Genomic DNA, 12,075 nt, shown 5'->3' with positions numbered 1-12,075 from the left:
GACCTTCCCTGCCCCCTCACACTGGGGTGAGAAAGGCTGGGCATTTGGGCTGGTCCCAGGGGGGCCCAGTTAATAGGGGGGAGGCTTTCGGAGTGAGAAATCCTCCCTTCCCATCGGTCCCTAAAGGATTATTTACTCCCCCTTATACCAGGTATCCTTGGGGCAGCTCTGGATAAAAATGGTTTACCAAATGAGGTAACATAAGAAAAATGTCTTGCAAACCCCAAAATGTTGTTATTATTATTACTATATATTTAAAAAATCCCTGCCTCTTCAAACCCTCAACCCCCCCCCCAAAAAAAAAGAAAGTTATAAAATAGCAAAGAAAGCTTCCTTGCTTCCTGCTCTTGAGCCTCCTCCCCGACACCTCCTATGTTCTACCACAGGAATTCACAAAGGTGATGGAGGGAGTCAGGAGGACCTTGGTGGGATTCCAGAGCTCCGGCAGCTAGCTGCATGTTGGACATGGTGGGAAGGGGAGTCCAGGAGATCTGAAATCAAATCCCACCACAGAGATGGATGACTCTGGGCAAACTCCTGAATAGTTTCCCATCTCCCCCCCTTCTAGGGTAGCAGAGAGGAGCAAATAAGCCCCACTAGATGCAAAGTGCTTTGCCTAAAGGGCTGTTACACAGCAGCTTAATTACTACAGTTCTCACCACAAATATGGGCAGCCTGGAGCCATGGGGTCCCTCTAGGCAAAATGTAGGCGTTTTCTAAGACTGAAAGCTGGACACAAGGGAGGTGCCTCATTTGACAGTTAGGGAAACTGAGTCCCAGAGAAAGGACTCCGGGGGGAGGGAATAAGCATTTTCACAGCACCTACAAAGTGACCCAAGCCAACCCCTAGACAGTTATCTCAGAGCCCAGGATTTGCTCGTGCTTCTCAGGAAATTTTACAGATTGCCTACCCCAGACAGAAAAAAAAAGGCCCAGAGACTTGGGAAAATCCCAAGATCACTTCTCCTATCTTTCCAGGGTCCATACTTTAGAACACTTAAGTATTGTTAACATCCCAATAACAATCAAATTGAGTTGAGGGAGTGTACCCATACGGGGTCATTCAGCCTCTGCTTGCAGACCTCCCAGGATGGGGAACACTACACCTCCCACTGGACTTTCCACACTGGGACTGCTCTCATGATCAGGATGTTCTTCCTGAAAACAAAGCCAAGTTCTTTCTCCTCCCTTAGGCACCCCCCAGACCAAGAACAAATTCAGTCCTTCCTCCAAAGGACAATCCTTCCTATGCAGCCAAGCAAGCCACCTTCTCTCAATTGATCCTCAGCCTCTCCTCACCCCAAGCTTCCCTGCCCTGGACACTCGGCGTAACCCCTTAAACCATCCTGGCAATGTCAAAAAACTAAAAAAACAAAAGCTCTTCCAAACTGACCATGGCTGTCAAGGCTTTCTCATGTCAGACCCTGTCACAATCCCCTGTGAATACTCTTCTCCTAAGGAGGCCATCCCTGCTCTACAAACTTGACCTTCTGCCGCTGCCCTTCGAAAGACCAATGTGGTGGAGATACAGAGACACAATATAGAGAAATGTCTCCCCTTGATGCAGCCAGCTTACTGACGGAGTAATCAATGGCCTGCCCAGCTTCTGGGCTAGCTGACAACATGGTGCAGAGAAAAGAACACTGGATCTGGAGTTCAAATCCTGGTAGGCCTAGGCAGGCTAGAAACTTCTCCCTCAGATGGGAGGACTTTGTGGATCCTCCCATGCAGCAACACTCATGGTTATCCTGTTGCGATGCCATCCTATCCCCTGTAATGCATGACACTCTCCAGCTGCATTTCTCTTCCCTTGCCCACTAACCAGAAATGGAGGTGGGGTGTCAGAGGGGTCCTGAGAGAGCTCCAGGAGAGAGCCATCCTAGTCCCCAGAAGCCTTCACAACTGAGGCAAAGACAATTGTATTCCAGGAGGAAGACAGCTCTGAAAGTTTACTTTATGGGGACATCAGAAAGGAAGAAAGCCGGAGGGAGGGAGAGAGGAAGGCAGGCAGGCAGGCAGCCCTGGAGACATCAAAGGCTTGACTGCAGCTCCCCAGCAGAGCCATCAAGGGCTTCCTGTCTCCTCTGACCTTTTGGGTAGTTTTTGAGGTAACCCTGAAATACCCGGGATCTTTCTCATTCTATCCAACTCCCCTGCCCCTCCTGGCCCCTCTGGTAGTCCCATCTGGTCCAACCGACACCGTCCTCGCTTAAGTTGGCCCGTCAGTTTTGTCCCAGGTGTTTCAGAGGCTGCCTAGAGCTTAGGGTGAGAGGCTCTCACAGTACACACTTGGGGGAGCCCAAGGGCTGGTGAAGCCCGGCTCCTTCCTCACGGCGGCTTGGAGGAGACCCCGCTTCATTCCGGAGAGAAGGGTGGGAGCAAAAGTAACGGGAACTGGATAGCCGCCCCACCCCACCCCCGAGGCCTCAGAGCTGCCAGGGAGAACCCCAGTTTTATTCCTTGGCCCCAAAGAGCCCGTTCTCCAGGCAGCAGTCCTGGTGAGTTAAGTGGGTGCTGCCTGGGACGGCAGCCCGGGGACTAAGCTTTGCCCTCGGAGGCCCCCACGCCAGAAAACTTCCCACAGCGGGGAGGGAGTCGTAATCATAGGCTTCCACCTGGAAGGGAGCTTTAAAGTAAAAGGGACTCAACCCCGTCCCCACCCCCATCTAACTGGGCAAACAGGCTCACTGGGTTTGGAGGACTGGAGGGAAGAGAAGGGATGGAAGAAAGGACAAGGAAAAGAGAAGAGGGAAAGGAAGAGAGGCAAAGAGGAAAGAGGCTGGGGCGGGAGGAGAGAGGGAGGGGGGATGGGAGAAAAGCCAAGCTGGAACACCTCTGTCACGTCCCCGTCCGGTCCGGTCCGGTTCCCCCCAATCCCTGCCCCCGGGGGTCCGGCGCCTAGTTCATTAGCCGGGACCTTGATCCGGTCTCAGACGGCACTTTGATGGCAGCCGTCCGAGTCCTTTCAGTCCCTGCCAGGGTGGCCCGCTTCCTGCAGGGATCTCACCCAACGCCCACCCCCACCCTTGTCTCCTGGGTCCCCTCCCGCCTCCCCTAAGGCAGCGCTGGGGCTGGACGCAGAAGAGCAGAGCTAGGTGGGGGAGGGGGAGAGGAGCTGGCCTCTGACTCCCCCCACCCCCTCCCAGCCTCCTGAGCTTCCCGGACCCCTTCCGGCCCCGCAACAGCAAGCCCCGAATCCAAGCACCGTCCGGCCCAGACCCCAGACTCTCTGGAGCCCTCCCCCGAGTCACGGCGGTCCCCACCGTCCCGATCCTTTTTGGCCCCAGGGCGCTGCTTACGCTTGACTATCATGGTGTCCCGAGGTGGCGGTGGCCTCTGTCTGCACATGGGGCGACGCGAACGTGCTGGCCCCCACGGAGCTCCAGACCTGGCCCGGTCCGGGCCGCCCCTGCAGGCTCCAGTCCTCGAATCTCCAACCGGAGGGAGCTGCCTTGGCCCGCGGGGATGAGACACTTTAGGGGAACCCTCGGACTAGGGGACAAGAAGCCATCCTGGCCGCTGCTGTCTGCGGACCCCTCGAAGCGCTGCGCGCGGAGGCTGGAGACGCGCTCTGGAGCACCAAGACCCTGGCCTCCAGACTCAGCACTAATCCAAGACAGCACTCAGGTCTGCTCCGACCACCAGCCTACGTCCACTGGCGGCCAACGCCCGCCCCTGGTCTCCGACTCGCGGCCGCCCCGCCCCGCCCCAGCCCTGGCCTCGCCCCCCAGTGGGTGGACCGATTCCCCCCTTTCTCCCTCCCCCGACCACTTCTGATCCCGCCCCCTCTCAAGCCCTCTCTCACACGGGCCGACTCTGTCCAAACATTCCTCCTCTCCCCGACCGCCTTCCCCCGCCCCCTCAGGGAAGGACTCACTCTCCCCCGCCTCTGGTGTCCGCCCCCTGGGTCTGCTCCGCAGGAGTCGCGGCACCCTGTACTTCCCAAATCCGCACCCTCTTCCCACTTCCTCTCCAGCCCCAGGGGCGGCCCCTGCTCCAGGGCCCAGGACGGAGGCTGGGATCCCGCAAGCCATCTTTTAAGAGATGGGGAAATCGAGGCAGTCCTGAACCAGGGAGAGATTCGTCCAGGGCAGGGGGAGGGGATGGGGGTGAAGGTGGGTGTAAAATTGTTGATCCATGTGCAGCCTGGAAAGGCAGGCCTCGGATTTCTATGTGGGCCTGGATTCCAATCTTGCTTCAGGCCCTTTCCAGCCCTTTGATCCAGGTTACAGACAGCTACCCTTTCTGGACTTCATCTGCCTTATTTGTAAATTCGGATGATGAACAACCTCCCTCTCCCCTTTTCAGAGTTGTGGAGTTGGGGTAAAGTGAGATTCCATACACAGAGGACTTTCTAGATCTGAAAGGACCATAAAACCTATGGGTCACCATCACTATCACCATTACCATCTACTCAGCCGCTTAAGTGGGGTTGTTGGCCAGAATTGACTCCATTCCACTCCTTCAAATTCAGGCCTGACACTGGACTCCAGAAGCAGCCCCTCACTCCCTTTCTTGTGCTCTACAGTCCCCCCCAAACTCATCCTGTCACCCCGATTAGAATGTAAGCTCCTTGAGGGAAAAGACTATTTCATTCTTTGGCTCTGAGTCCCCAGTGCCTGGCACATAGCAGGTGCTTAATTAGTGCTCATTGATTGGTGAATTTTAATCCAACTCTATGTACTTCAATTTATGAAGTTGACTTTATTAGACCCAAATCTCATAATTATCTTGGTCCATCTGATATTTTAACCTGTCAGGATGTTAGCCATTTCTCTGCCTGGTGTCAGATGCAAATTGGGTAAGCACACTATCTCTTCCTTTATAATAACAATAGCAATTATACCTAATGTCAGTCTAAGAGTTTGGGCTGAAAAAGCACTTTTCATTAGTTGTTAAAGAGAATGGAGTACAGATCTGTAATTCGTGATCCGTTCCAATGCACATCTCTGTGCGAACCAAAGCCACACCATTGGCAAGGCTCTCTGGCTGCCATCGCTCCTGTTCCCATTCAGGTAAACTCTCATCTGTCCCTCCAGAAAAGGAGGGGGTGGATTATCACCCACGTGCTAGTCAGAGACATCTGTCAACAAAGGCAATAGCTCTTATCCAGTCCGGCCTGATGTTGAAGCAGTTCAAACCGGATGGATCCTCTTTCCTGGCGTCTACTAATTACATTTTTAACAACATAGCCCAGATTTAAGCTAAGAATGCTAGTCAATGTGACTGGCCTCACGTGCAGGCAATTCCTTATTGTCTCTTATTGTGAAAACCAAGTCAGTTTACTCTTTTCCATCCTGTTGTAGCTCTCCCATTGTCCTGACCATTTCTACTTTCCTTCCTCATGGTCACCCTCTCTCCACTCACTCAGTCCTAGTTCTTGCTCTTCTCATCTCTTCCCTGGACCACTGGAATAGACTCCTGATTGGTCTCCCACATTTCAGCTCTCCCCCCTCACCAATCCATCCTCCCTATAGTAAAAAGCCTAAGTGATCGTATCACTCACACCCTGTATGGAAAGCTTTAATGATACCCTTTTCCTTCTAGAAGAAAGCAGCTTTTCCTTTTCCAAAATCCTTCTCAGTTGGAATGAGTCAGAATAATTTCACATTTATCCCATTCAAAAAAACCCAACTTATCTCTTAATCATCCAGTGCCTGGAAGATATGCTTGTCTCCACTTAAGGAATATTCTTAGCAACCTGCATGTCCCTGAGGTGTCCCCTCAATAGTGTCCCCCCTATCCCCCAAGATTGGGATTGCTTTCTTCCTCAAACCTCTGTGCATTTTTTTCTTAGTGAATAGGTCATATCCCTGGAATAATGTCTCCTCAAAGAAGGGGATCTACGTATGCTTGTTTTGTATCCTCATGTGGTTGAGGCTCCATAAATGCTCCATGATTGAATTGTATTTGTAGATAGCAGGAACATAACTATGAGTCCAAGGAAATGTGGACAGGATATGTTTGGGAAACCATAAAACTAAAACTGTCCCATTCCTAGGAAGTCATGAAATGGACAGCAAAGAGCAGCCCAATATATGCAATTAGGGGACTAAGATTCAAATCCCACTTTAACATTCTGCAGGGAAGTCTCATGATCTAGTTGGTTATCTTTTTTGAAGTTTGTAGTAGGAGTGATGAGTGTATTGTTCCCCTTTTCAATCAGGATGTCTCCTCAAAGGACATGATACCGCCATTAGATGGATCAACTTACTTTTGGACTGGGTCAAATAGGTCACTTGACAATTGCTGGGCTCATCCAGGAAAGTCACTTGGCTCCTGGGGGCTTCACAGATTATAGAGAACAGGTTAGGTCTCTGCTAGACAGGTCACTCTGCTAGAGTCCCTAGGTTTGCTCTCTGATGGACAGCTATCATTTATGACAAGACTGGATGGCACTGAACTCTCCAGCTGGAGTATTATGGTAGGTTCTCCTCGTCCTCTTCTTCCTCCACCTTCTCCTTCATTATCATCATCACTATCATCCTTATCTTCATTGTTGTCTTTTTTCTTCGTCATCATGATTATCTTTTTCTCTTCCTCCTCCTCCTTCTCCTCCTCCTTTGCTAAAGTTAGAATGCTATAGGGCTCTTTTTAGCCCAGGATTGCAAAAGGCTCTCCCCTCTCTGACTCCCTGGGAGGCTTGGTTCTTAGGTGTATCACCTCCATCAGGAGTTTGGAAAAGTCTAGCTGCTGCTGTCCAACAAACTTTCCCTGGTTCAGAGAGGGCTTCCCTCAGTTTGGGGAACCTACTTTACTTAGGACAGGGAGCCAAATTCCCAGTTTCATTCTACACGTGAAGAGAAGCTGGGAATAAAGATATGAATTATCCTGGACTCTGGGACAATTTTATTTTCTCCTGGGTTCTCTACATAATGATTGAGCTATTCAAGAGTCAGACCTTTTGAAAGCTTGGAATGCTCCCTTGACATCTGCAGAGCTTTGCATTTAGTTGCATCTATTTCTTGCCTCTCTCCACTTTCAGTTTTGCTGAAGTACAAGTGGGGCACAGTTTTACAAGCATCTATACCCATCCATCCATCTATGTATCTGGGTAAAATATACTTAGTAGGTTTTTAAAGCTGAAAAGCAGTGCAGAAAACAAAGGACTATATTGAAAAAGAAGGAAAAACTAATTTACTTGCAATACATAAGCATTCTATTTCTTTTATTTCTAATCTCAAAAGGGTAGAACAATTATTAAGTTAAGCACAGGGAGTCCAACGGAACAAAATATAGTTCTATATGTTGATTATAGGGTATGATTTTTATCTTACATGTCTTTTGTTTAAAAAAAAAAAAAAAAGAATCTGGCCTCAGACACTAACTAGCTGTGTGACTCTGGACAAGTCACTTAACCTCTTAGATTAGTCAACTGTAAAATGGAGAGAATAACAGCATTTCTCAAGATTGTTCTGAGGACCAAATGAGTTGTAAAGTATTTAACATAGTGTCTGGCACATAGTAAGTTCTAAATAAATCTTTGTGCTTATTTCTTTTCCTCTTCCTTTCGATCTTCCACTTTGCCTGTCTGTCTGTCTCTCTCACTCAGTTTCTCCCTCTCAGACTTGCTCTCAGTTTCTCTCTCCCTCCCCACCTTTCTTCTCTCTCAGTCTTTTTCAGTCTGTCTTTCTGTCTTTCTGTGTCTCTCTCCCCTTCCCTTTCTTCTCTTTCTCTTAGTCTTCCTTCCTTTTTTCTCTCTTTGTCAGTCTCGCTTTCTCCGTGTGTCTTTCTCTTTCTGTCTTTCACTCTTTCTCTCTCTATGCCTCCCTCAGTATCTGTCTCTCTGTCTCTGTCTCTCTTTGTCTGTCTGCCTCTCACTCATTCAATCTCTCTCCACTCGTATGTAAATAATGGTCTAGTTTACTTGCTGTCAAGCAAAAGGACCTATATCAGAGAGCAGATGATGATACCGAATGACCTGCCTTGGATATGGGAGCTAGTTGCTGGCTCTCCCATTGAGACTCTCACTCAAAGTCATTTGTGGAATCTTTTCAGTCTACTCAGTAGCCAAGGAAACCTGGCCAAAGTATTTTTCGGTTCTCTTGGTTCTAATTTTTGTTTTTACAGCAGCATCACTTTAAAGATCTAAGGGGTGGAAGCAGGAACAGTGAGAATCATCAATATCCTTGTTCCCCAGTGGTTTTCACCAGTTGCTTGGGTTCCTTAATACAGGCCCCTGTCATTTCATCTTCCCTCGTTACATGGCCATATCGCCATGACACAAACAGCTCCTACTTACATCTCATCCCCCAAGGAAGGAGTGCTTACCCTAATAATGGGAATTCTCAAAGTGTTTTAATGTTTGCAAAACACTTTTGTCCGCTTATCTCATCTGATTCCTTACAACCACACGGGTGAGGAACGTGTTATGGGTATTATTATTGCTCTTTGACAGATGAAGAAGCTGAAGCTCAGAGAAGGAATCTTCAGCCCCAGGATTCATTCCCCTATGCCCCTAGGCTGCAGGAGACTACTCAGAGTGGGTCAAGGGGCAGCCTCATTTCCTTCATCCTTTGCTTAGAGCAATGGGGATTTCTAATGAGGAATTCTTGCTCTTTAGGGGAGAAGAGAGCAGGGAGCCAATGACTCTTCCCTGTCCAGTCATGACTTTTGACCGTAAACCAACAGAGAGAAATCCAGTCAAGCCATGATTTAGTCAGAGCTTGTCCTGAGTGGTAGGGATCTCCCTGAGGAAACCAAATGTTTCCAGAGTACTGAAGGTGGGGGTGGGGAAACATAATTATATAACTTTTATCCAGTGGAAAATGATGAAATTAGCAGGAGGGAAATAATTTTATTTGCAAACTCCAAAGAGGATATGAGAAAGAATAGGAAGTTTAAAAAAGGAAACAACGATTAGTCAATTAGGGGAAAGTAATTAATCTTTAAAAAAAAAGATCTCTAGTTGTTCTGGAAATAGCCATTTGAGATTAAGCTGCACTGGTTTCCTTTCCAGCCCTCAGGGTTGAGCCTCATTCCCTGAAGGGATGTGATGGTTCCTTCCTAGAAGTCTGTTCAGCCCCCTCCATTCCTCTCCTTGACCTGTCATCCTCCTTGGCCTTTCTTCTTCACAGCAATTTGTCAATGGTGCCTTTAGCTCCCCTCACTCCACTGAATTCAGGCCCACGGAGCCCCAGCCAGTTCTGCGCTCTGCACCCAGTAAACATTTAATGATATTTGTTCAATGAATGCCTCAGTAAAGTCATCCTAGAGACCTCCTAGAATCATGGCCACTTAACTGGGGCTTGTCTCGCTTGGGGAAGGGGGGACTCTTTGTATTCTATGAATGTTTCCAGGGCTTATGATGTGGCCCTGTGATTCATGGGGAGCAAAGTGATTAGGCAGGCCCCCAGAGAGCAGGGGGGCTTTGGGAAAGGGTCATAGGGTCACAGGCCCAATGAGACCTCAAAGGTCATTAAATTTAACCTTTTTATTTTAAGGGACAGTCTCCCTTCTTTTGAACTAGCCACCCTGACCAATCCTGGCTTGTGAAAGGTCTTGGGGTTGGGATAGTAAACCACACTGGCAAATACCCTACTGGGACTGAGACCTTTGGCACTTAAGGCTACTTAGAAAAGTTGCACACCATAACTATAACTAACTATAACTATATGTGTGTATGTGTACAGTAGATAATATGTCTTGATTCTCATTTTCTCTCAGACTTGTCTGTAATATATTATGCAACGTGTATATCCCTGTCTTTGTACACAGTGTCCCTCATTTTTGTAACGTGATCCCTCTCCTTCCCCTCCACCCCTTAAAATCCCTCCAATGTGAGTCCTTACTCCTCCAGCTGCTTGTGCCAACCTCCAGGAATGATTTCACATTGACTTTGCATAGGTTTTTGTATTATTTATGTCACGATACCTGACAGATATTTAGGCATTTAATTGATGTTTGTTGACTGATCTTTTTGCTGAGGAGATTTTTATGACAGTCTCCTAGAGGAATTTCCCAGCGTGGGATGGCTGTAGTGGGAGAATAGGGCCTGAATCTGGGGAAGAGTGAGCCCCACAAAGACTGCCCTTTCAAGGGGGCATAGTCTAGGCTAGCTGTCTCACAGCTCCTTGGCAGAGGAGGAAGCCCAGAGGATGGCACATGCCCTGTGTGTAACTAGTGGAGACACAGCTGCCAGGGGCCTGGAGAGGTAAGGGGCAATGGGAACATTGGGGAATCAAGGAAAGGAAAGGGAGAATGAGGAGGAAAGTTTCACTTCATCATAAGAGTCTTAGGGAGCAGATGAGTCATTATTACAGAGACCTTGGCCTTGGGCTCACCAGTGAGTTTTATTACAGACTGACTTAAATTTCTGGTGCTGTTTCTCATGGGGAATCAAGTCCCTCTACTTGGCCATAGTGAATCTCTTTGCAGCAGATAATAAGTTCCTTCTTCTTTGGTGAGCAGGAGGTTATTTGAACAAATAGTGTCTAGATGGACTCGGGAGGCTCACCTGCCATTTTTGGGGCAGCTTTGATGCTAATAGGTTTTGTGATGCTTCTTATTGTCTTTCATGGTTAAGAGTGGTACATGCTTGCTTCAGAACCTTGAGCACTCTGGAGCCCTGTGGCTGATGGGTATTCCTTGGGAGCAAGGGTTGTATCCAGGGGATTTACTGATTTATTTACTCATTAATTTATTCACTTAAGGGTGGGTGGTTGGGGGGGGGGGGGAGAATCTGAGACCTTGCCTGTGTGTTTCCCAGAGACTGAAAGCATCAAATACAAGAGATATGTCTCTCCATCTCTGTCTCTTTGTCTGTCTCTCTCCTTCCCCTTCCCCCTTTATGTCCTTCCATGCACCTTTCTTTCCCTCCCTGTGGCCAGACACCATTTGCTACCATTTGTAACAGGGCTAGACCTTTTGGCTAATGGGTAGACCAGGAGAAGAGTCCTAAGGGGGAGGGGGGAGGACATAAGGGACAGGAAGGGAAGAATATGGAGGGAATGTGGAAGGTGGGGGGTAGTTTGTGAGGAAGCCCAGCGACTGGCATTTGGGGATAGGAGAGGTGAGCTAGAACTAGCTAAGGAGAAAGAGAAGAAGGATGGGTTTCACATTAAAGAGGAAACTGAATGTGGCCAGTTAAGTGCTAAAAGGGGCCAAGGTGCTAATAAGATAAGAGGAGAGAAGGCTCTGGGGGTGGAGGTGGGGTGCAGATTCCCACAGGCAGACGCCATAGAAGCTGTATCCCCAGTGGAGGGGATGGGAGGGGTGTCCACAAGGTTGCTTATAAGAACAGGGACTGAGACTTAACTCTCAGAGAACTGGGCAGGAGACTTTCCTTTGGCCTTGGAGTGGGAAGAGGTGCCTAATTCTGCCCAAACTCAGTGACTGCTGTTGCTGTTTCAAGGGGCAACTCCATGTAATCAGGGACAAGGAAGCCTCTTTGAAAATCACTCCCTTATGCAAATACTACAAACACAGACAGAAGACTGGCTCCAAGATAAACATAAAGGGGGAAAAAAAGCCTTTAAAGAGACAATCAACAAGCAGAAATTAACAGGTATTCATCCTGTGCATCTTGGGATGCAGAGACACAAGTAAATGAAATGGTCAAATAGAATAAATACCCTGAGAAAGGAGAGGAAGGGATCATTGAATGCTTAAAACTAACAACAGACCAAAGCTCGCATTGCTCCCCCATACTGTGCTAAGGACTAGGGGTGTAAGGAAGAACACAAGCAGTCTCTATCCTCCAAGACTGCCTCCCTCTGACCTTGTTCAGTGATACTGAACTCCCTCAGTATCTCAGTATCTCAGTATTTGCATAAGGGATGTCAAAATGTCCTTTTTCTTTCTTTTTTTGAAGGGGAGATAGTTGGGATTAAGTGACATGCCCAGAGTGACACAGTTTAATAAGTGTCTGGATTTGAACTCAGGTTCTACTGACCCCATGGCTGGTACTCTACTCACTATGCCATCTAGCTCTCATACTCCACTCTTTCAAAGTGTGCATTTCACGCACAAAAGAGATGCAAGATGTGTGATTTTGGTCTCACATTTGAACAAAGGAAGGAAGCTAAGAAGGAAGGCAAGGAGGAAGGAAGGAAGGAAGGAAGGAAAGAAGGAAGG

General features: G+C 48.4%; 1 protein-coding gene across 2 annotated transcripts in view; it reads right to left on the bottom strand.

Moving 5' to 3' along the window:
- The window catches only part of DLC1 (DLC1 Rho GTPase activating protein), a 104,050-nt gene that overhangs the window by 40,137 nt on the left and 51,838 nt on the right, over positions 1–12,075 (bottom strand). The window contains exon 1 of one of the 2 annotated variants that reach the window (XM_023505695.2): positions 3,300–3,690. The exons of the other annotated variant lie outside the window; for it this stretch is intronic. Coding sequence (XP_023361463.2) covers positions 3,300–3,348 — 49 coding nt within the window. The 5' untranslated portion in view covers positions 3,349–3,690. Of the gene's footprint in view, positions 1–3,299; positions 3,691–12,075 lie in introns of those variants that run through there. 2 annotated transcript variants of the gene reach the window in all.

Source organism: Sarcophilus harrisii, chromosome 6 (assembly GCF_902635505.1).
Source record: "Sarcophilus harrisii chromosome 6, mSarHar1.11, whole genome shotgun sequence".
Lineage (NCBI taxonomy): Eukaryota > Metazoa > Chordata > Mammalia > Dasyuromorphia > Dasyuridae > Sarcophilus > Sarcophilus harrisii.
The sequence above is the reverse complement of the archived record's forward strand: the minus strand, read 5'-3'. Positions and strand labels throughout refer to the sequence as shown.